The sequence below is a fragment of the Mizuhopecten yessoensis genome, unplaced genomic scaffold (genome assembly GCF_002113885.1).
Source record: "Mizuhopecten yessoensis strain PY_sf001 unplaced genomic scaffold, ASM211388v2 scaffold4105, whole genome shotgun sequence".
NCBI lineage: Eukaryota > Metazoa > Mollusca > Bivalvia > Pectinida > Pectinidae > Mizuhopecten > Mizuhopecten yessoensis.
Window position 1 is genome coordinate 752,858 of NW_018405378.1, and position 25,441 is coordinate 778,298.

The 25,441-nt window shown below is 35.2% G+C and overlaps 2 protein-coding genes across 2 annotated transcripts; one reads left to right on the forward strand and one right to left on the reverse strand.

Moving 5' to 3' along the window:
* The first annotated feature begins 478 nt into the window (after window positions 1-478).
* Window positions 479-6,275, forward strand: LOC110448517. The gene is made up of 4 exons (XM_021494792.1): window positions 479-578; window positions 3,384-3,564; window positions 4,264-4,359; window positions 5,353-6,275. Exons 1-4 carry the CDS (start codon window positions 546-548, stop codon window positions 5,484-5,486), a joined length of 444 nt encoding a protein of 147 aa, XP_021350467.1. The 5' UTR covers window positions 479-545; the 3' UTR covers window positions 5,487-6,275.
* A 271-nt stretch (window positions 6,276-6,546) lies between these two features.
* LOC110448518 lies at window positions 6,547-23,784 on the reverse strand. Its single transcript, XM_021494793.1, has 13 exons — window positions 23,734-23,784; window positions 18,211-18,312; window positions 17,537-17,638; window positions 17,131-17,229; window positions 16,623-16,739; window positions 16,080-16,168; window positions 13,776-14,172; window positions 12,956-13,156; window positions 12,615-12,731; window positions 10,910-11,067; window positions 9,406-9,676; window positions 8,683-9,046; window positions 6,547-8,467 (listed from the first exon to the last, which is right to left on the reverse strand). Exons 1-13 carry the CDS (start codon window positions 23,761-23,763, stop codon window positions 8,448-8,450), a joined length of 2,067 nt encoding a protein of 688 aa, XP_021350468.1. The 5' UTR covers window positions 23,764-23,784; the 3' UTR covers window positions 6,547-8,447.
* Window positions 23,785-25,441: the final 1,657 nt, after the last annotated feature.

The following is a 25,441-nucleotide window of genomic DNA, read 5'->3' on the forward strand; positions in this document are numbered from 1 at the left end:
ATTTATATCGCCGTCCGCATTTCTTTGAAAAGTCAGCTCGCACAGCAAGAGAACGTATGCCTTCAGTTTGGTATGAGGTATGGTAGTATAAAGGGTCGAAAAGTCAAAAGTTTTGACAGAAGAAACATTTTTAGTAGACGATGTTCAAGGTTGATCTTTTGATATTTTGAAATCCACATACCGTTTATTTCACATCTTGAGTATACAGTATCACAAAACGACTGCAACCCTAATGTATTAACGCCAATGACGAATAAAACCTTAACTCGAACTCAAAATCGGTAAAACTAGGAAAGAAAGGGAAAAAGGAAATATGTTCATGGGTTGTAGGCGGGGAATGCATTGACAGCAATTTTGTGCATGAGAAAGAAAAACCCTATATCCTTGCCAAGGCAACCCGCCTCCATATCCAGACCGCATCGTCATTTGACATACGTCCTAACCTTCTCGAGTTCATACCTATTCTAGAGCCATGACACGTTCTTCTGATAAGGCAACATATTGAAGGTAGACACGTGCGTCATATTACTGATAGCCTGGACACAATGGATCTAAGGTGGACGTTTAGCGTACTCCTGGTAAGAAATAAAACGTAATTAGATATTGGTACACTGTTTATGAAAACGTATTTGTAGGAGTAACACAAAAATTTATTTCAAATCATATAGGCAAATCGCATTCTCAGGAAAAAGCCTATGGGTGGTCAGTTGGGGCATTTGACAGCACACCCGTTTTTTAACCAAGATCATGGGTTCAATTACCAGGTCAGACGTGAGAAGATATTGGGACCAGAATACTGATAAAATAGTAGTTTCTAAACTTGGTTCATAATTGTTGTAAAATAAACCCATTTCGAAACATTTTAGGAAATTACTCGATGGTCTTGTGCGGTATGAATGCCTTATGTGTTTGTTTATGGTATTTTGTGCGGTATGGATGCCTATGTGTTTGTTTATGGTATTTTGTGGGTATGAATGTCTATGTGTTTGTTTATGGTATTTTGTGTGGTGTGAATGCCTATGTGTTTGTTTATGGTATTTTGTGCGGTATGAATGTCGATGTGTTTGTTTATGGTATTTTGTGCGGTATCGATGCCTATGTGTTTGTTTATGGTATTTTGTTCGGTATGAAAGCCTATGTATTTGTTTATGGTATTGTGTGCGGTATGAATGCCTATGTGTTTGTTTTATGGTATTTTGTGGGTATGAATGTCTATGTGTTTGTTTATGGTATTTTTTGCGGTATGGATGCCTATGTGTTTGTTTACGGTATTTTGTGGGTATGAATGTCTATGTGTTTGTTTATGGTATTTTGTATGGTATGAATGCCTATGTGTTTGTTTATGGTAATTTGTGCGGTATGAATGCCTATGTGTTTGTTATGGGATTTTGTGCGGTATGAATGCCTATGTGTTTGTTATGGGATTTTGTGCGGTATGAATGCCTATGTGTTTGTTTTATGGTATTTTGTGGGTATGAATGTCTATGTGTTTGTTTATGGTTTTTTGTGCGGTATGGATGCCTATGTGTTTGTTTATGGCATTTTGTGCGGTATGGAAGCCTATGTATTTGTTTATTGGATGCCTATGTGTTTGTTAATGGTATTTTGTGCGATATGGATGCCTATGTGTTTGTTTATGGTATTTTGCGCGGTATGAATGTCTATGTGTTCGTTTATGGTATTTTGTGTGGTATGAATGCCTATGTGGTTGTTTATGGTATTTTGTGCGGTATGAAAGCCTATGTATTTGTTTATGGTATTGTGTGCGGTATGAATGCCTATGTGTTTGTTTATGGAATTTTGTGCGGTATGAATGTGTATGTGTTTGTTTATGGTATTTTGTGCGGAATGAATGTCTATGTGTTTGTTTATGGTATTTTGTATGGTATGAATGCCTATGTGTTTGTTTATGGTATTGTGAGCGGTATGAATGTCTATGTGTTTGTTTATTGTATTTTGTGCGGTATGAAAGCCTATGTATTTGTTTATGGTATTGTGTGCGGTATGAATGCCTATGTGTTTGTTATGGTATTTTGTGCGGTATGAATGTCTACGTGTTTGTTTATGGTATTTTGTGCGGTATCGATGCCTATGTGTTTGTTTATGGTATTTTGTTCGGTATGAAAGCCTATGTATTTGTTTATGGTATTTTGTGCGGTATGGAAGCCTATGTATTTGTTTATTGGATGCCTATGTGTTTGTTAATGGTATTTTGTGCGGTATGAATGTCTATGGGTTTGTTTATGGTATTTTGTGCGGTATGAAAGCCTATGTATTTGTTTATGGTATTTTGTGCGGTATGGAAGCCTATGTATTTGTTTATTGGATGCCTATGTGTTTGTTAATGGTATTTTGTGCGATATGGATGCCTATGTGTTTGTTTATGGTATTTTGCGCGGTATGAATGCCTATGTGTTTGTTTATGGGATTTTGAGCGGTATGAATGTCTATGTGTTTGTTTATTGTATTTTGTGCGGTATGAATGTGTATGTGTTTGTTTATGGTATTTTGTGCGGTATGGATGCCTATTTGTTTGTTTATGGTATTTTGTGCGGTATGAAGGTCTATGTGTTTGTTTATGGTATTTTGTCCGGTATGAATGCCTATGTGTTTGTTTATGGTAATTTGTGCGGTATGAATGCCTATGTGTTTGTTTATTGTATTTTGTGCGGTATGAAAGCCTATGTATTTGTTTATGGTATTGTGTGCGGTATGAATGCCTATGTGTTTGTTTATGGGATTTTGTGCGGTATGAATGCCTATGTGTTTGTTTTATGGTATTTTGTGGGTATGAATGTCTATGTGTTTGTTTATGGTTTTTTGTGCGGTATGGATGCCTATGTGTTTGTTTACGGTATTTTGTGGGTATGAATGTCTATGTGTTTGTTTATGGTATTTTGTATGGTATGAATGCCTATGTGTTTGTTTATGGTATGTTGTGCGGTATGAAAGCCTATGTATTTGTTTATGGTATTTTGTGCGGTATGGAAGCCTATGTATTTGTTTATGGTATTTTGTGCACGTTGTGGTGTAGTTGTCTCTACCCCTGTCCTTACTTTGAAACCATGACATTAATTGGATTTATTTATTTTTGTTTTATGCTTGGCATGTCGAATTTGAAATGTGATTTGTCAGAACCGGTGAGAAATATCAAGTAAAACGCTAACTCTTTTGAAGGATATTTTTTATTTGAATTTCGGTCTAGCCCCGCTGTTTTTTGTTTTGTTAATTTAACACTCAAAGCACTGTAGCTGTTTATAATTTGTTTATTTCATCGTTATTATTTGTCATAAAAGTCCCGCAAGGTTCGGTTTTCTTATCAGAAATTATTTATGAAAACAATAGTCATGCCAGTGAAAATGGTTTCCAACTCTTCGTTGCAGCTTTTGGCAGTGGGGCGGGGATCATTAAGTAATGTTATGAAGAATGAGCGCAGTGCATTAATCAGGCCCCCAGGTCCTTCCCTAAGTCCCCCCATCGGAACGTGTCACCAGAATAGCGACTGTGGATATGGCTCCTGTTGTGTGACAGATAGGGGAGACACGCTGGCGGAGGGGTCCAGTTGTAAGTACATTTCTACAATCAATTATACATTCATCATATATATCAACTACACTCACGTCCCGTACAACTTACTAATCACAAAGTCGTCTGCATGAAATTCATTAACTAATCTCACTCGTATGAGTAGAACTCACAACTTATCTCACGCATATGAGTAGAGTTAATCAACTAATCTAATTTATATGTGTAGACTTCATTAGCTGATGCTTTATCTTGTTATTGTTTTTGTTGTACTTTCGTGTCTATTGTATTATTATTTGTTTTGTCTTTTTTACCTTGTCTTCTTTGTTTTGTCCCTTCTTTTGTCTTGTCTTGTTTTGTTTTGTCTCGTCTTTTTTGTCTCGTTTTATGTCTTGTTTTGTATTTTGTCTTGTGTTATCTCGGTGTTTTGGTCTCGTCTTTTGTGTTGTTTTTTCGTTGTTGTTTTTGACCCGGGATTTCTGAATTAGTTCTTGTCAATACTAACACTACTACTAATGTTATAACACTATAAACACTTCCGTTTTCAAACTAAACTAAATACACTAATAATACATGAAAAATATACTGCTTGAACTAATACCAAAATACAAGTACATGTAATAGAGAAATGACGTAGAGAGCAAAATATGAATATTAGCGATGGTAGAATTCATAGAAGGGCGCGTGTTGTCGGAAATGATGGCTCACGATATGAATGACGATATATTTCTGTTTTAGACATGTTTGGTCCTGGTGCAACTGGCACGTGCCGTCCTCACGTGATACAGGAGCATGGTGCGTGTGATTATCATTCCGGCTGTTCCTGTGGACCAGGTACTATATATAAAATAATAATGATAATAATACGAGGTTCTTATATACCGCTTTATCAAAACCCAATTCGTAGGTCGTCTCAAAGCGGTATACAAATTATTATCTGTGGTTATAGGGCATTTGCAACCAGCCAATATTTGTCTCAACTCCATGGAGAGCATACTGCGGTGCTTCTCTTTCGGTGCTCACAGCCAGCAATCAAAAATTCTAGCACTGCCCAACCACGTATTGGTACAACACGTACAGTGCCGTGCTGTGACTCGTACCCGCAACCCTTCGGTCACGAGCCCGGCGCCCTACCACTAGACTACCGTGCCTCCTATGGCTATGAATGAATGGCAATCAAAGATATTGTTTACTGGTACTTGAAACAGACAGACTGAATACTTGACAGAAGTTGTTGGTCAAATGTCATGATACCGCATCACGAGTTTAAATCGCGAGAACAGCCCCAATTCAGAAGATTACTTAAGCAAGATTTGTGGTTAGGGTTAGATAATCCCTTCAAAGCAGGTCATCCCTTGATGATTTAAATGACAGAAATTATTTTTCTATTATTTCATTGGTAAAAAGAATGTCTAAGGGTAAAAAATAGTAAAAACAAAAAATCACGGCTTTACAACCAACTTTGAGCATCAGGCTTATAATGAGCGTGAGGCAAATTCGCCGTATTTTTGTTAAAAGTCAAGAAACATTTTTGAAAACAGAGAGGGTATCTATTTTAAAGATTTAATTGATATGAGTTTCATATAAATGGCATTCGGGAAAATATAAATGTAATTTGGTGTTCATTGAGGATTTTCGAGGACAAACATATTCCTTCTTGATGGTTCGTTTTAAATATACAGGGAATCCAAGATTGATGTGTTCAATTTATTTCTTGTGTTGACAGCACATCGTATCCATATTACGAAGGGCGAAAAAGGCGAAAGTTAAACTGAGGCGAAAATTTCCTGTTAAACAGTATCTTCCTGAACTTTAACTATTTTGTAGGTCTTGAATGTTACCGGGAAGTTCAAGGTATCTGCTGTCCTCCAATGAGATGTCTGAACGCCACTTACGTCCAACACGAAAAGGAATATTGGCACACATGTTTATCGAGTGGCTCATGTGGTTTACCCCCCTAGGGTATACGACATCCATTGTTGATAACTATTTTCAAATATCTTGCAAATGCCGGAGAGAATTGAAAGGAAGTGTATTACTGTATCTTATACTGTGTAGCAGGCTTTATAACATACATTTTCTATATGCAAAACTGATATTTTTAGTGTAATAATTTAAATAAACCACTCATAACTCTCTTAGATTGACATGTGGTCATTTGTAATGTTTGTTGGTTTAATTGCGTCGCAAATTTTATGCATTTTTTGTGTCTTGCGAGCTTTAAATAAAACAACAGTATATATAAAGTGATTTCGGTGGTATTTCTTAAATACTATCGGATGAATAACTCGTTCCCCAATAACTGGTGTATGGAAGGACAGTATTAAATAAAATCTGTGAATTACAAAACGCGGGTTCTTTGAAGAAGTTGACATACATGGTTAAATATTCTATTTAATGCAGCATTAAAATGCTTAACTTATGTTTACTCCATTGCTGTTAACCTTTTGTAATGGACAAATCTAGTTAACAAAGGAATAGAAAATATAATCAAAAGACAAAATACCTCTATTACCTAGTTGTGGAAAGATGTTTTAAAAGAACACATAAAAACTACTTAATCTAGTAATATAGAAATAAAACAATAACATAATTACTTCTGAAAAAAGGAAATTTAATTTTGTATGCAACAACAAGTAAACCTGATGGGTTAGTATACAGTTTAAAAGTGAAAAAAACAACACTAATTCTTTATATTTCAGTGACATGTGCACCATTTTATATTTCAGTGACATGTGCACCATTTTATATTTCAGTGACATGTGCACCATTTTATAAAAAAAAAATCACAAAATCATTCATTCCGAGAAAAGAGCTACTTTACCAATTGTATTGGAAATCTTAAATTTAAGAGGAAAAGAGAACAAGAAATATACATTTGTGTATTCCGTCTTTGCGTATTGCAGAGTTATCTTATCTTTGGAGCAGGTATTGATTGTTACGTCACTTGTTTGCGAGAGTATCGTCATCAATTTTTGAGAAAACGACGTAATTTTCTCGCACAAACCAATGACGTAACAATCAATACCTGCTCCCAAGAGAAGATAACTCTGCAATACGCAAAGACGGAATAGTATCAACTAAAAATTGGTTCAACCTACTATTGCTCAAAGACAAGGGAATATCCATGCACGATGCAGTATAAGTAATGACCTCTCAAAACAATCGTTACATCCTAACTACTGGGACTCTAGTACAGCATAATCCACAAAATGACCATTACACACACATGTTTTATTCTAAATTGCAAATCACATAGTAACGTGTGCTCTATCTGTAACATTCACCGTGAAATAATAACAAATGTGATAAATGGGACTGACTACGTAAAAGTATGTATGTGGATAGAAAACACTATAAAGAAATATTTAACTAAACACCTCAGTCTAACGTTAGTTGAACAAACATCATTTTTTCCTAAATGCCTAGAAATGGATCTTAATGTTAAATGCCTAACAATTTTAAAAGACATTTGAAATTTGATTGAAGAACACATAAGATAATTGTTTTTTACAGATTAAAAAAAGCAATGAAATATTGTGAAATTACTCATTTTCTTGAGGTTTTTAATTGGTTAATTTTGTGGGTAGACTTCATCCACGAATTGATAGGTCCACGAACTATCACAGGGTTTACATACAGAAATTCTTCGTTTGAGTGTGTACTCGTTATCCACGAATTCATGTACCAACGAAATGGTATTTTGTTGGGTAACCACGACATTTGGGGCCCACGAAAATACACGATTTCACAGTATTACCAAACTTCATTTCAATGAAATAAACAACCGAAGCTTCCTAACCTGATTTTGATGCTATAAAGTTCATGTATTAAGTTTTCAATGTAGATGTCAATATGTATTGTGTGTATATCTTAATGGGTATATATGGTAATGCTTTGAATGTCTGTTTACCTGTTATCTCTATATTGATACCTGTGTTGTGTTATTGACACGAATAACTCATTTTCTCATATATATGTCTTGTGGAAGTTTTTGATTTTTGTTTTAGTTTTTAATTCAAATGTTGGAATTTTGAAGATATCTTCTTACATCAAATATAAAGATGCAGATTAAATAAGTTATTTATATTTTTTCATTGTGTGTTTTATTACCATAATCAACATAATCAGCATCGAATCACATCTAAATCACATAATCTAGCTCGTTCTGATAAACTTTTGCTGACCGATTCTGTTGGTCCGTTCTGATAAACTCTTGCTGACCGGTTCTGTTAGCCCGTTCTGAAAAACTCTTGCTGACCGGTTCTGTTAGCCCGTTCTGTTAAACTCTTGCTGGCCGGTTCTGTTAGCCCGTTCTGATAAACTCTTAATGACCGGTTCTGTTAGCTTGTTCTGATAAACTCTTGCTGACCGGTTCTGTTAGCCCGTTCTGTTAAACTCTTGCTGACCGGCTCTATTAGCCCGGGCTGTTCTGATAAACTCTTGCTGACAGGTTCTGTTAGCCCGTTCTGATAAACTCTTGCTGACCGGTTCTGTTAGCCCGTTCTGATAACATTTTTGCTGACCGGCTCTGTTAGCCCGTTCTGATAAACTCTTGCTGACCGACTAGGTTAGCCCGTTCTGATAAATTCTTGCTGACCGGCTGTGTTAGCCCGTTCGTATAAACTCTTGGATCCGCTTAATTAGCCCGTTTTCCCAATACTTCGTCACACAGAGTTATCATTATTCACAGTTTTCATATCTGTTTTAGATACATCTAAGCTCCAAATTAACTTCATCAAACTTAAGAATCCATCTGTCTTGAATAGGAGATACATAATAGATAAGTGACGATTTGTTTTTACAAGCGTCTCTTCCTAACTGAACGCTGATCCGGATTCGTAACTGTCAATATTCTAAACACACATGAAAGCAGTAATCTACTCATGTTTTGGCGAACGGAATTATAAAGTTGTCTAGATTTAAGAAGCCGGCCTTTCAGCTGAAAAAACAAATACATTCAATTAATCTTTGCTGGCTGCTTTAACTACAACATAGATCTATTGTTAAACGAAGACGTTATGGTAGAAATTTACAATCGCAAAATATTGTTCACATCAAGGGTATTTAGGTATTGTATAGTGGGTATCCACATAACCAACAATATCAATATCAAAAGAAAACTTAAAGTGTATTAAATTTCGTAAACATATTTACCTGGCATTGTTGAGTGGAGACTGATCGATCCAAGCCGATCATACTTATATCTTATCGACTCGGACACGGGTTCGCCCTCAGGTTGTTGGGAAGATGATTCCGATTTGTCGTTGAACCTAAACATTTTCAAACTGAAGCAACCGTTATCGGCAGATACAACTTCCGGTTTCAGTATCGGTTTTCTGATTTCGATGATGACCTCTCCAACAAACGTCTCATCTTGTACAACGCTTGCCAGGGATTTATCATCATCCTGTTTGATTCTTGGAAAGATTTGATCAAAGACTTTGTAACTTGCACTATTTGGTAAAAAGGTCAACTCTACCGGTTTTACATCCGGGTCAAACACGCCTTCAAGTCTCACCTTAAAACATAAGTAAGAAACAACAGGTTCTGTCATACAAATAATCTACTCCCGTCCGCCCTAACAGATCTAGACATACATCATCTATCGTTGATAGTTAACGTCATTAGAAAAGTTTCCTGGTTTAAAACTCTAATAACTCATTATTGCGATAAGTAAATATTGTTAGGTGATCATTGACATTTTGATTCCAGCATGTAACTGTTATTTTTCAACCTTTTGAAAAGACTTGTCACGAAACTTCAATGAATTAAACAAAATTACAGGCAATAAATAAGTAAACAGTACGAGATAAATAATTAGATAATGTCACCCTCAGCGATATCTTTTTCATGTTCAACATATCCATATGACCTTACCTGTACTCTTTCATATTCAGATAGTATTTGTTGTAGCGTTTCTTTTGCGGTTTTCCCTTGGTATCCATTTGACATCCAGTGTTTCGTCCTTGACTGGAATTTTCGTTTCGTACAACATTCCACAACGACAGAGTAGGGTTCTGTTTTCGTGTCGGGGCTTTTAAACATGACAAAAAATATCACCTTCCTTTGCTTTCTTAGAGAACGGCTAGCTGCGACGCTTACATCTTGGAAGCTTTTTTGCACCATTTCTCTACTGACTCCAACATAACTGTGTTAAATAACGGATGTATGTGATATATTACGTTTTACACAAAGTGTTACTTGATAACTGCAGTCCTTTCGCTCAGAATCTTAATAAAGTATTTATTTACCGTTTTTCTCCAGCATTCATAAAATTGTTGTTCTGATATATTGTATATCAGTGTTTAGCATTAATGCAAGACCTTACACTTGTGTTTTTCTAACTAATCAGAAAGCACTCTTTTATTGCGCGGACGAATATATTCACGAGTGCGCGGAGCGCAACAAGTGAATATATACGTCCGCGCAATAAATGAGTGCTTTCTGATTCGTTAGAAAAACACAAGTGTAAGGTCTTGCTTTTATCACATTCCTTCCGTATTTGGTAGAGATCGATAGAAAGATTTTATAAACTTTGATATTTATTGCAAATACCGGGAACTTTTCAGTTCGCCATGACAAGGGGATTCCCATAAAAAGTAGTTCCAGCTAGTAGGTAAATTCAACATTCCGTATTGCACATGTGCAATACAGAACGTTGTATTTCATGGTCTGAAAATTGCTTGTATTACTATAACAAGATTCAACAGGTATGTGATAAAAAGTAATAGCTAATTATGTTCCAGTGACTACCCGTTGTCTATGTAGATTCTGGCCATCCATACTTCAGTTGTATCAGGTGATTAAGGTATTATCATGAAGACAAAAGGAAGAGATGTGCCGAAGGTGTGGCCTTTCCCCTCACGCACACTTTTAACACCAGAATAGAAATCTGTTTTACAACCATGCTCGATTATACGTATAGTGTTTATAATTCATTTATACTCATTGTTAAAGGAGAGAAAAAGAAAAAAAATGATGGCAAAACCATACATGATCACCCATGTCCTACCTAGCCACAAAATATCTGCCAAAAGTAGGTTTAATTTATTTAATTTCTTATTAAAACTCGTCATTTGACTAAATCCACAATAATCGTTATAATTATTGTTCATATCAATAATAGGTATTGCTCATTATTCTCTCCTCCAGGTAAACTCTGAGTGCACTCCCCACAAAGTTTACCTGGATCCCTAACATAGTTCACCCAAGTCCTAATGGAGTGGGCTTCAAGTACACATTGTGCAACTTTTACACAGAACCGTTATTCCAGGGTAAAACGAATATCATCAACATTTACAACTCTTGACTAATGGCCAATATTCCTTCGTGTCTCATTTGCCTTAATATCATTAACAATACGTTGCATTGTAACACTTACGTAGAAAAGTGTGAAACTTGAAACGCTGCCAATGTCCCTGAACTGTCAAGAACTGCCCCAAGTGGTGTCCACCGTATTGTTTCATCCGAGCTGCTATCAGACGTGCCAATGACGGCTATATTCTTCAAATTCTTGTAACACATGATTGGCAGTTTGATCTGTGGAAACACATATTTTGTCAAAATAATATAGTAACAATGTTTTTTTATATTACATTAATAACATGGCATGGTAACGCCCAATTTGATAATATCAGACCAGGTGATGCTGACTTACGTGAAATTGTCGTAGGATGTTCATCAAAGCATTGCCACCATAGTGAACAAGACACAAACGATGTCGTCAGCATTATGGTATATTTATAGAAATAACACTGACATTAACTTGGATAAAGTTACCCTACGTTATATTTCAAAATACCAGTTTTAATTTAATATAACAAGTAGTATAGTGTGTGCGTCTGCTATTCCTAAACAAAGTGCCTGTGCTCCTTTGCCTCAGTTAAGTATACAAACTGGCGACGATAACGTTTACGATATGTCATTTTTTATGAAACTGTTCTCATGCTCCAGCAAGGATTTTGTGCTCAAGCCTAATTTCTTGTTTTGATTATAACTTAATAAACAAATCTTATTTTGTCAACGATTTGGAAAAACCTTTGAAGAGCTTAAAGACAAATACTATAACAGTGTCCACAGTTGACGTTTTGATCTTTTGAGATGGTTAAAGCGAGTTACAAGAAAGAAAGTTTGAGTACAAAATCCATGCCTGAGCATGAAAACGTTTCATGAATACGGGCCCCAGTCTTCACTTCCCGTTATGACATTTCCTGCGAGGTAAGTTTCCGTGCAAGAACCCGGTGTGTGTGTATTGTTAGTGGCCTTGTATCCTCCTCTGCCTTCTAACATGTTAATGAATCTGAGTATGTACGTCCGATCATTGTGTAAGGTGAGCCCTTTCCAATGTCACATCGCATACATGAAATCATCATTTTAGTGTCTTTAATGCTATATCAATTGTTTATTTATGCTGTTCCTAATACGCGCTTAAACAAGTACATAGACATCGTACTCAATGTGTACCAGAGGGAATTTGTTTGTTTCTTTACTTATAAACACATCTCAGGTAGGGTAGGTCTTGTATTCTATATAGACGTTCAAATTATACAATATCCTGCTCTCAAATCAGCCTAAAATCATTACTCTAAGTGTTTTGTTGCTTAAGATGAAGTCTTTTGAGGTTTTATACATATTTGACCTCCGTGACTTGAAAGTAAAAATTGTTTGACGCCATCCAATGAATTAACAATTATGATGAAGCACACTCATAGGCATAATTAATTGTCTCTCCAAATATCATTAAATAAATGTGATCTGATTTAGCTGTAATTACTGATAAATGCTGGAAGCCTATTTTCCTCTGGTCTGTTTTCTTTGTAATCGATCCTACAGTATATTTCTGTCGGCTGCTCTGAACTTAGTTTTACGCTAACAAATATGGCACTAATAAAATGATATACTTGTTTATTTTGTTTTCGTTCTTTTGGAATCTAAAATTGTGTGACTTTTAACCAGGAAGCTTGCCAAACCCTATATTGCTTTTACAGAATCCATAAAATTGTACCGCGCCCACCAGTACGCATGTCTATGACTTAAAGCAGTCCAGTAACTTAGTGATAATGGGCACTGATAACCGAGAAACTTACTGATATAGTGGCATTAGGTTGTTGACTCTCAGCCATTGAGATGTCAAGGACGTTTGTCATCAATAGAGGATCATCGTCGTCACTTTCATCTTCATTGGCTTCACTGCTGTCTGCAAACTAACATTTTCATTTTAGGTGGGTTTTTTTGTGCAAATATATACACATTTAAAATCGTTTATTTGAACATAATGCAAGTCTGATTGGAGTGATTTTTGAAAAAGTGAACAGAGTAGCTGAATTGCCAAAAGTCTTAATACACTTTAAAATCGGATTGTGTACTCAAACTCATTTTATATTTCAAATTTGTTTATGTGTTTTTCTACACTCCACTCACTGACTACCTCAATATTCATGAAGCCCGGAGTTTCAAAAGCTCTCTCTGGTATGAATATTTCCGAGTCTGGTTCTGTTTCCGGTTTTAGAACGGCAGGTTTGTTAGTTATTTCAAACACTTCTTTTTGTGACGTCGCAATCAGGGCGAAAGTCGTCGAACGGGAAGAGGAAGATCCGGGTATTTCCAAAGCGACCGTCACTTTTGTAACCTTTATAAAAGAAGAGGTCCAAACAACATAATGAAAACAAAACAAACCCACACATTCCAATGCATTTTAGTAATTATCTTATTGGGAAAAATGTTGAAAACTATGTCATTTAAAAGAAGAAAAATAAGAAAGCTTCATGGAAAAAAAATTCATTGTTTTAGCTAAGAATATAGTATCAAATATCTCAATTAGTAATAATATTGTATCTCATGCATATACATGATCTATTTAAGGATCCCTTTCCCACTGCACTGCGGTTTTTCGTATATACAGCAAGCTCGCTCCCCTTAATTTCGTCTTGGATATTTTACTGTATCACAGATGTTCCGGGACACTTCCGCTGACCAGATAGCTCAGTCGTTAATAGTGAAGGTACAACACTATGAAGTCGAGGACAAAACCCCCTGTCTAGCCCAGCTGTATTTGTACACTCAGAACACTCTTATTGACTATACCTTATTGATTATATCTTATTTATTTCATCTTCATTATTTTTCATAAGAGTCCCGCAAGTTATGGTATTCTTTTTAGAAATAATTTATCAATGCTAGTATTGTTGGACAAAAAACCAGTTTGCAATGCGTATTCACATTGTTTTTGTGTTCTTCAATACACCTACATTGGAGTTTCTGTCCTTTTCTGGAACAAATTCTATTCGTCCATTGAAAGGTTGTTCATCCATAGCTTTGACACCAAGGTGCTCATTCATCCGTAGCATGCCGTCCACTGTGATGATCATTTTTACTGTCGTCTGTGGCAGGAACCACGCTTTGCACTCAATGACATCGCCAAAGAGCCTATCATCTCCAGATATCTGAGGCAGTATACCTGCTGCGTCCTGTCGTATTCGGCTGATAGTCAACACGAACGGAAGTTTCATTGAAGTATGAACCACAGAGATATCCAGACCTGGGAAATCCATCTGGTACATTGATCCAGCTTCACTCGACTCGGTAGAACCATCTCCGATAGGTACTTCACCATGGTATGTATGCTGAAGACCGCGACGGATTTCCCTGAGAAGGTATAAATAATACCTATAATGATAATTTAACAATAGTAATACCCTTCAATAAGCTCATCAGTTATATCCTGTTAGGGCTACTAAACAAACCTTTATCAGGTAATATCGACGTGTACTTGTACGCAGATTGAGCTTCAACTGGTTTGCGACTAATTTATTCAAAAAGGATTTATTTTTGTTTTCATGTATCTAAATTTTATGTCAGTCATATATATATAACAGAAGCATATTTCATGAGTGATAACTGTATTCTATGTTGAAGTGTTGATCCTTTTGTATGTTGTGATGTGTAAATGTTCACGTTTCTGTCGTGAAAAGAGGGGCGGATTGTCCTGGAAATTTGATAAATTCTATTGTCTGTACTGTTGTTATTACTTCTTTGTAATAATGTCAAAATGAATTGCAGTTTGTGTGACAGGAAAAAGATATAAAAATTTAGAAAACCACGAGAAGAGATTCTCTTGAGGAGCTGTAAAGCAGCGAAAGGCCTCGAGCATCGATATTTTTTGGTGTATATAGAGGATCTGTCATAAGTTTCCCTTCATATTCGATTGATGATACAAGTTTTGTGTCTTTTATGTTTACGAGCCTCAGGCGAGCAAGGTTTGGCTTGGTTTAGTATTGTTTAACGTCCCATCAAAAGCTATGGTCATTTAAGGACGGCCTCCCTGTGTTCAAGATGCATGCGTGTAGTGTATGCGTGTGTGTTTTAGGAGGCTGCGATATGTTCAAATATGAAAAATCCAAAACAAATATCAAAATGAATGACTGATTCGTTTTATCTTATAATACAAAGTAAACTGTAAAATTGTGATCTGAAATGAATATTTTGCACTTTGCATCTCTGAAACGATGAAAAATGCGTCCGCTTCACAATGATTTGACGCCACATTGTTGTTCCTATTCGACTGTGACGTCATTTGCGGAGTGATATTACATATGTTTCATAAACATAATTTATGTGATGGCTTTATGACATTTCATAACACGGTATTTATATGATAAATATATATATCTGTTACCGAATTTGGGAATTCGGACTTAACCATTATATAGTAGTTTCTCAATTATGATTGCAAGGTACTTATCGCTTTCTTGTGGCTTGAAAAGTTCCTTTTTATTTTTGTGTAATTCCGATCTGGAATCTCTGTATGTTTGGACTTTTCTTAATGTATCGGACCTGATCTTTTATAATTTGGTTTGTTGATTCCCCTCAATTTTTATTTTTATTTTCAACAATCATTTGTATGGTCTTTATGTTGTATAGGAGTAATACCGATCAACATATTACATCTAAAAAAAAACACCCAGGTATTTCAAATAAAAAATATCACATTTGATTCAGTTTCGTCAGGGCGCAACGGTTCTATATACATAGTTAACAGTTAAGAAGAATTTTGATGCTTGACGATTTATATCTCATGATAGATGTACAAAAATATGTAATTGTAATAAAAGATACCCTTATTAGTATGAACGAGTCACCTTACCATTCGTTGTTATTATACGTGTTTTGCTGCCCTTTACCGGACTGCATAAGTCTGCGTTAATTCGTCATTTACTTAACAGTTGCACCGAACTTGCCATGCAAACACGGAGATAAAACATGTGTGTTTGTTCTTATATCAGACATATATTATAAACGTTCTGAACATTTCATTTCGTGTTCACATCTGACAATATCTGACTCATCTTGACTTGAGTTATCAAGTCAAAACGTGATAGAATATTTTATATCAAAATGCGTTAAAATCCATCACAGTTGCTTAATTTGGCTTCACTTTCACACAATGGAATTACATATTTGGCACCACACCAGTGAAGTGTGATAAAGACTTTGTTGTTATATATTTTTTTTTACCTTCAAACATCATTATCATAATAAATTGTTAAAATTACCCATGTTTGAGTGCGTCAACAGTTCTTTGGTGATTCGTCAAAAGTTCTAGCAGTTGTTCCTCAGCTTTGTTCTTATCTGCTTTTTGAATCTAAAAAAAGTAGGAAATAAATAATTTATTTAAAATTGATCACGCAACAACAACGGCGGACACTTTCGTTTTTTTAGAAGTATGTTTCAGTGTAATACTGTGAAATCCCTAATTTTCATTGGTTTCTTAATTTCGTTAATTTCGTAGGTAATCTTCATCAATGAATTTATAAGTCCTCAAAGTAAGTATACGTTTCATATAATGCAATTCTCCGTTTGAGCGTGTTCCCGATTTAACGAGAATTCATGTACCCACGAAATGGTGTTTTGTCGGGAAACCACGAAAATTGGGCCTTTCAAAATATCGAATTTCACAGTAGCATCCTTATTTCATCGTGACTACCCTCACACATTTAGTGACGTCACAGGCAGTTGTCATTATCAGTCTAGACCCTGTATATGTTTTATGACATAGGCTGAACGGCAACGTGTTGATTGTTTCTATTTAAACTCACCTGATTTCCACATGATGTTTCATCTACTGGGATAGCCGGAGACCCTAAAAGTAGCAAAGTCGCAACGGTCCTCAAGTGACGTTCCTTCACCGCCAATGTCAACGGTAAATTCTTCATCTTAACAAATCAACAGGGAAAAGTGAAAAATATCAAATTGATAGGATCAGCATTCTCAAATTTATCTTTTTTTATTTATTTATTGACATTGGTGTCAGACACTTATATCATTGAAAAATGTTAAATTTAATTCAAATTTAAATATATATATATATATGATGTTATAAAAATAGTGAACTTAATTCGGTTTATATAAGCTTCATCAACTAAGTTTATAATCTTTTCATAATTAGTAAAAATTAGATAATATGACTTTACGTGGAAAACAAATTATCACTAATATAGTAAACAAACATAAATGTACGTTCATTTTTATTGATATTTGAAAGGATAGATGAATTCAAAATTTGGCGTTACATTAAGAACATTTAGGGTATCACTTTATTCGTACATGGTCCACCACAGCCAAGCTACCCCCTAGTGCTATCAGCATCACCATTATATCTTTCTTGCCGACAGCTGCTGCCTTGTGTAAGGGGGTCTGGCCGATCTAAACAATCAGACAGAAAAAAAAGTGTCAGGGATAATTCAAATATATTGCAAATATAAAATTTCGTTGTATTTGCAAATGTAATGTTGTCTGAATTAAGAATTTTCTGGTTTTTTTCTTCTAGTTTTCCATGTGAGTTGAGCTTTCTGACAATTGTATTATCCGGTATCTGCACTCTCAATACAAGACACCTTCAAATGACCAAACAAAGTGGTATAACCATAGTTTAAAATTTTATCATTTTGCCTTTTTCTGATTCCAATAAATGCAAAAAGTGCTTATTTAATGTCGTAAAATTCTCGCCTACCCGATCTTGGGTGTTCACATCAAGACCCTTCTCAGTTATCAGCTGTCTGGCGATGTTAATGAACCCTTCGGAAGCGGCGTGATGTAAGCACCCCATTCCAGCCTAACACCAATAGATGCAATCGCGTGTAAGCAGTAATTTTGTATAACATGTACTGTGAAATCAATTATTTTCGTGGGACCCAAACTTCGTGGTTTCTAGAAAAAACACCAATTCGTGGGTATATGAATTGGTGGGTTACCAGTATCCACTCATACGGAGAATGACTTTATGTTAAACTTGTAATTAGGTCAAGGACCTATTAATTTAGATGAAGATGACCCACAAAATCAACGAAATTAAAAATGGTTTTAAACCCCACGAAAATTAATGATTTTACATCATATCATCTGACTTTTCTTCTAAATTCATCCATAGTAATTTCGCGGTCATGAACGATCATGTTTGAAAATATACAGATTTAGATAACTTTGAACACACAAATATTTCACAGTATGACACTTAATGGATTTTCTGAAAAGAAAAAAAACAATTGAAGCGTAATTGCGAAATATCAGTATGCAAAGAAAATATGACATTTATGCACCTAATAACTTTGTCGTATCTGTGTTCTAGTTGATACACTGCCATATTTTATATTGTAAGCTTATAGTCGTTATTGAAATAGAAAATACCGTATCAGTGACGCTGACATCAATGTCGGGTTTTCGTAACAGTCGGCGAGCTTCTTTTGTGTCACGCTGGCAAATTGCTTCTAAAAGGTTGGTTCCAAGTATCTAAAAACCATCATCAATGGTAGATAGTCATTTAAGTATCACGTGGGCAAGTATATGTTCATGACGTACACAATTTATATATATCCTGAAATCTTGATAATAGGAATGCATTGAAAATAGGCGGGCCTTGATTATAAACATTGAATTCCTTACATTTAAAACAAATCTAGGAAATTACCGTCTTTAAAAGAAGGCCTGCCTTGAAAGACAACTTTACAAAATAGATTGAATCGGAGGCATGGAAGTCAAGTGGAAGGACGCCGGGCTCGTGACCGAAGGGTTGCGGGTTCGAGTCACGGCACGGCACTGTGTCGTATCCTTGAGCAAGATACTTTACTCCGCTTGTTCCAGTCTACTCAGCTGTACGTGGTTGGGCAGTGCTAGAGTTGTAGAATGTTAGCTGTGAGCGCCGAGATGGCAGCACCGGCTGTATGCTCCCCAGGGAATTGAAAAATATATTGGCTGGTTGCAAAGGCCTTATAGTCACGGATAATAATTTATGAACCGCTTTGAGACGACCCACGAACTAGGTTGTGATAAAGCAGTATATAAGAACCTCGCGTTATATTATTATTAAAAAATAAATGTCTGTGTTTTTGTACAATAAGTAAAATAGAGTTTGATTAAACTCTATTAAAACAGAGGTAAGAGTTACCTTGTATAGGTATAAACAGAGGTAAGTGTTACCTTGTATAGGTATAAACAGAGGTAAGTGTTACCTTGTATAGGTATACACAGAGGTAAGAGTTACCTTGTATAGGTATAAACAGGGGTAAGAGTTACCTTGTAGAGGTATAAACAGAGGTAAAAGTTACCTTGTATAGGTATACACAGAGGTAAGAGTTACCTTGTATAGGTATAAACAGAGGTAAGAGTTACCTTGTATAGATATACATAGGGGTAAGTGTTACCTTGTATAGGTATAAACAGAGGTCAGTGTTACCTTGTATAGGTATACACAGAGGTAAGAGTTACCTTGTATAGGTATAAACAGGGGTAAGTGTTACCTTGTATAGGTATAAACAGAGGTAAGAGTTACCTTGTATAGGTATAAACAGAGGTAAGAGTTACCTTGTATAGGTATAAACAGAGGTAAGAGTTACCTTGTATAGGTATAAACAGAGGTAAGAGTTACCTTGTATAGGTATAAACAGAGGTAAGAGTTACCTTGTATAGGTATAAACAGGGGTAAGAGTTACCTTGTATAGGTATAAACAGAGGTAAGAGTTACCTTGTATAGGTATAAACAGAGGTAAGAGTTACCTTGTATAGGTATAAACAGAGGTAAGAGTTACCTTGTATAGGTATAAACAGGGGTAAGAGTTACCTTGTATAGGTATAAACAGAGGTAAGAGTTACCTTGTATAGGTATAAACAGAGGTTAGAGTTACCTTGTATAGGTATAAACAGAGGTAAGAGTTACCTTGTATAGGTATAAACAGAGGTAAGAGTTACCTTGTATAGGTATAAACAGAGGTAAGAGTTACCTTGTATAGGTATAAACAGAGGTAAGAGTTACCTTGTATAGGTATAAACAGAGGTAAGAGTTACCTTGTATAGGTATAAACAGAGGTAAGAGTTACCTTGTATAGGTATAAACAGAGGTAAGAGTTACCTTGTATAGGTATAAACAGAGGTAAGAGTTACCTTGTATAGGTATAAACAGAGGTAAGAGTTACCTTGTATAGGTATAAACAGAGGTAAGAGTTACCTTGTATAGGTATAAACAGAGGTAAGAGTTACCTTGTATAGGTATAAACAGAGGTAAGAGTTACCTTGTATAGGTATAAACAGAGGTAAGAGTTACCTTGTATAGGTATAAACAGAGGTAAGAGTTACCTTGTATAGGTATAAACAGAGGTAAGAGTTACCTTGTATAGGTATAAACAGAGGTAAGAGTTACCTTGTATAGGTATACACAGAGGTTAGGGTTACCTTGTATAGGTATAAACAGAGGTAAGTGTTACCTTGTATAGGTATAAACAGAGGTAAGAGTTACCTTGTATAGGTATAAACAGAGGTAAGAGTTACCTTGTATAGGTATAAACAGAGGTAAGAGTTACCTTGTATAGGTATAAACAGAGGTAAGAGTTACCTTGTATAGGTATAAACAGAGGTAAGAGTTACCTTGTATAGGTATAAACAGAGGTAAGAGTTACCTTGTATAGGTATAAACAGAGGTAAGAGTTACCTTGTATAGGTATAAACAGAGGTAAGAGTTACCTTGTATAGGTATAAACAGAGGTAAGAGTTACCTTGTATAGGTATAAACAGAGGTAAGAGTTACCTTGTATAGGTATAAACAGAGGTAAGAGTTACCTTGTATAGGTATAAACAGAGGTAAGAGTTACCTTGTATAGGTATAAACAGAGGTAAGAGTTACCTTGTATAGGTATAAACAGAGGTAAGAGTTACCTTGTATAGGTATAAACAGAGGTAAGAGTTACCTTGTATAGGTATACACAGAGGTTAGAGTTACCTTGTATAGGTATAAACAGAGGTAAGAGTTACCTTGTATAGGTATACACAGAGGTAAGAGTTACCTTGTATAGGTATAAACAGAGGTAAGTGTTACCTTGTATAGGTATAAACAGAGGTAAGAGTTACCTTGTATAGGTATAAACAGAGGTAAGAGTTACCTTGTATAGGTATAAACAGAGGTAAGAGTTACCTTGTATAGGTATAAACAGAGGTAAGAGTTACCTTGTATAGGTATAAACAGAGGTAAGAGTTACCTTGTATAGGTATAAACAGAGGTAAGAGTTACCTTGTATAGGTATAAACAGAGGTAAGAGTTACCTTGTATAGGTATAAACAGAGGTAAGAGTTACCTTGTATAGGTATAAACAGAGGTAAGAGTTACCTTGTATAGGTATAAACAGAGGTAAGAGTTACCTTGTATAGGTATAAACAGAGGTAAGAGTTACCTTGTATAGGTATAAACAGAGGTAAGAGTTACCTTGTATAGGTATAAACAGAGGTAAGAGTTACCTTGTATAGGTATACACAGAGGTTAGGGTTACCTTGTATAGGTATAAACAGAGGTAAGTGTTACCTTGTATAGGTATAAACAGAGGTAAGAGTTACCTTGTATAGGTATAAACAGAGGTAAGAGTTACCTTGTATAGGTATAAACAGAGGTAAGAGTTACCTTGTATAGGTATAAACAGAGGTAAGAGTTACCTTGTATAGGTATAAACAGAGGTAAGAGTTACCTTGTATAGGTATAAACAGAGGTAAGAGTTACCTTGTATAGGTATAAACAGAGGTAAGAGTTACCTTGTATAGGTATAAACAGAGGTAAGAGTTACCTTGTATAGGTATAAACAGAGGTAAGAGTTACCTTGTATAGGTATAAACAGAGGTAAGAGTTACCTTGTATAGGTATAAACAGAGGTAAGAGTTACCTTGTATAGGTATAAACAGGGGTAAGAGTTACCTTGTATAGATATACACAGAGGTTAGGGTTACCTTGTATAGGTATAAACAGAGGTAAATGTTACCTTGTTTAGGTATAAACAGAGGTAAGAGTTACCTTGTATAGGTATAAACAGAGGTAAGTGTTACCTTGTATAGGTATAAACAGAGGTAAGAGTTACCTTGTATAGGTATAAACAGAGGTAAGAGTTACCTTGTATAGGTATAAACAGAGGTAAGAGTTACCTTGTATAGGTATAAACAGAGGTAAGAGTTACCTTGTATAGGTATAAACAGAGGTAAGAGTTACCTTGTATAGGTATAAACAGAGGTAAGAGTTACCTTGTATAGGTATAAACAGAGGTAAGAGTTACCTTGTATAGGTATAAACAGAGGTAAGAGTTACCTTGTATAGGTATAAACAGAGGTAAGAGTTACCTTGTATAGGTATAAACAGAGGTAAGAGTTACCTTGTATAGGTATAAACAGAGGTAAGAGTTACCTTGTATAGGTATAAACAGAGGTAAGAGTTACCTTGTATAGGTATACACAGAGGTAAGAGTTACCTTGTATAGGTATAAACAGAGGTAAGAGTTACCTTGTATAGGTATACACAGAGGTAAGGGTTACCCTGTATAGGTATAAACAGAGGTAAGGGTTACCTTGTAAAGGTATACACAGAGGTTAGGGTTACCTTGTATAGGTATAAACAGCGGTAAGTGTTACCTTGTATAGGTATAAACAGGAGTAAGAGTTACCTTGTATTGGTATAAACAGGGGTAAGAGTTACCTTGTATAGATATAAATAGGGGTAAGAGTTACCTTGTATAGATATACACAGAGGTTAGGGTTACCTTGTATAGGTATTAACAGAGGTAATTGTTACCTTGTTTAGGTATAAACAGAGGTAAGAGTTACCTTGTATAGATATAAATAGGGGTAAGAGTTACCTTGTATAGGTGTAAACAGAGGTAAGTGTTACCATGTATAGGTATAAACAGAGGTTAGAGTTACCTTGTATAGGTATAAACAGCGGTAAGAGATACCTTGTATAGGTATACACAAAGGTTAGGGTTACCTTGTTTAGGTATAAACAGAGTTAAGAGTTACCTTGTATAGGTAATAACAGAAGTTAGAGTTACCTTGTATAGGTATTAACAGAGCTAAGTGTTACCATGTATAGGTATAAACAGAGGTACGAGTTACCTTGTATAGGTATAAACAGAGGTAAGAGTTACCTTGTATAGGTATACACAGAGGTTAGAGTTACCTTGTATAGGTATAAACAGAGGTAAGAGTTAACTTGTTTAGATATACACAGAGGTTAGGGTTACCTTGTATAGGTATAAACAAAGGTAAAAGTTACCTTGTATAGGTATAAACAGAGGTAAGAGTTACCTTGTTTAGATATACACAGAGGTTAGGGTTACCTTCTAAATGTATAAACAGGAGTACGAGTTACCTTGTATAGGTATACACAAAGGTTAAGGTTACCTTGTATAGGTATAAACAGACGTAAGTGTTACCTTGTTTAGGTATAAACAGAGGTAAGAGTTACCTTGTATAGGTATACACAGAGGTTAGGGTTACCTTGTAAATGTATAAACAGGAGTACGAGTTACCTTGTATAGGTATAAACAGAGGTAAGAGTTAACTTGTTTAGATATACACAGAGGTTAGGGTTACCTTGTAAATGTATAAACAGGAGTACGAGTTACCTTGTATAGGTATACACAAAGGTTAAGGTTACCTTGTATAGGTATAAACAGAGGTAAGTGTTACCTTGTTTAGGTATAAACAGAGGTAAGAGTTACCTTGTATAGGTATAAACAGAGGTAAGTGTTACCATGTAAAGGTATAAACAGAGATAAGAGTTACCTTGTATAGGTATAAACAGAGGTAAGAGTTACCTTGTATAGGTATTAACAGAGGTTAGTGTTACCTTGTATAGGTATAAACAGGGATAAGAGTTACCTTATATAGATATAAACAGCTAAAATTTACCTTTGATAAGTCTAACAGCGTGTCGTCCATTGTTGAAGTGATGTTATTCTCCGTTACCTGTTCATCGGCGTTGGATGTCATTCCTCAATTACAACTTTACCAATCAACATCCGTAGGGTTGAACCTATAACCTATACAACTCATTACATTTATGTATAATGATATCAGCTTCATTCACCAACATATTTTCAATTGTTTTTTCTCTCTTTTTGACTGAACTGTGTCCAGTTTTAATTGCTCAACATTTCTCTGTCCCCACATAGGGTTATATTTCTCTGTCTAGTGTATCACAGATGACAGGCAGAAAGAAACAATACTGTGACGTTATGGTAACAATAATAAGCTCTTGACGGGATAGGTCAAAGCGAATCACAAATGCTAAAAAATATTATTTTCAAACATGGTTTTGGAATGATTGGAGAAAAATATTAATACTTAATTTAAGGTGGTAACAGAAAAATCTCCAAACCTCGGGGTATTTGTTTGGTTGTTTAACCCAAGGCTCAGCTAACCAACTATATCACCCCTCAATATATGTGTATTTAGATAAGTCATTCAATACTGAGACATCTGTTACTGGTGTTCGGCTTTCTGTGAAATTATCACTTTATCACTTTAAAGATTATAATCCTTATTAAATCAACATAATAGCAATCCTTAAAACAAGAAAAAAAAAGGATTGAAAAAGATATAGACTTAATAATATTCGTCACAACAAAAACTATTTAGAGATGCCAACATGTTTCCTGTTATGTCAGAAACATATCTTAAAATATATACTTGATGTAAAAAATTTCCACTTATGGTAATTCAGTAAATGAAAGAAATACTATGGAACACGATATGCTGGAAATTGAGATCAGCTGTATGCTACTGTCTTTATCCTGTGTTAATGATATTCATAAAACTGCAAATGACACAAATTATTTATATGTTTAAATATCGCTTTAGTTTAGAATGACAAATGTGTATAAATAGTGGTTCTGTAGATTATTTAATCAACACTCATCTTTTAAGTGCTTACCATGATGCACTTATATCAGTACAAAGCTTATATCAAGAAAATATATCCGAGGAAAAAACTTAAACTCTGCAATAAATAAAGATTTTACGTTTTGTACATGGAAACATTTCCTGAAGAATGGACAAGTAAGGTTACGCAATGCCACGTATATCAACACACACTTTGAGGATCTAGCCCAGGACAAGGGTTTCCTCCGTTGCCCAGTATCTTCTACAGAAAGTGTTATGCGTTTGAGAAACATAGAGGAAACAGAGTAGCTAAATTAAATAATCTCACCTTTGTGTTGATTTATTTTATACTGGGGTACATTTAGGACATGCACAATCTTATTTTTACATTAATTATGTCGTGCGCTGGACATAGCTTCTTGAACAATGGACTTATCATTTCGAACGTTCGATTTAGACTTCAGAAAATAATATTTTGCATGTCCTAAAAGTACCAACGCAAATGTCAAATATCACGTGAACAGTCATCAAGATAAATATTGACTGACCGACTTTACTACGTAACTATACATATTAAATATATTAATAAGGCAATATAGTTGACGATAACATGTATTTCTTTTATTATTATGTTTACTACTATTAACACTGTACACGCCTACGTATTGTTTTGCCGCTTCCAAAGACAAAATAATTTGAAATGATCAAATGTAACTTCTTTAGTAAAATACAAAAA

Coding starts and splice junctions, on each gene's coding strand:
- LOC110448518 (XM_021494793.1), bottom strand. CDS start 23,763: ATGGACGACACGCTGTTAGACTTATCAAAG. Junction 11,068..12,614: donor AACCTAATGCCACTATATCA/GTAAGTTTCTCG, acceptor GTGTTTCCACAG/ATCAAACTGCCAATCATGTG. Junction 9,677..10,909: donor CAAGTTTCACACTTTTCTAC/GTAAGTGTTACA, acceptor TATTTAACACAG/TTATGTTGGAGTCAGTAGAG.
- LOC110448517 (XM_021494792.1), top strand. CDS start 546: ATGGATCTAAGGTGGACGTTTAGCGTACTCCTG. Junction 579..3,383: donor GGACGTTTAGCGTACTCCTG/GTAAGAAATAAA, acceptor TCTTCGTTGCAG/CTTTTGGCAGTGGGGCGGGG. Junction 3,565..4,263: donor GCTGGCGGAGGGGTCCAGTT/GTAAGTACATTT, acceptor TTTCTGTTTTAG/ACATGTTTGGTCCTGGTGCA.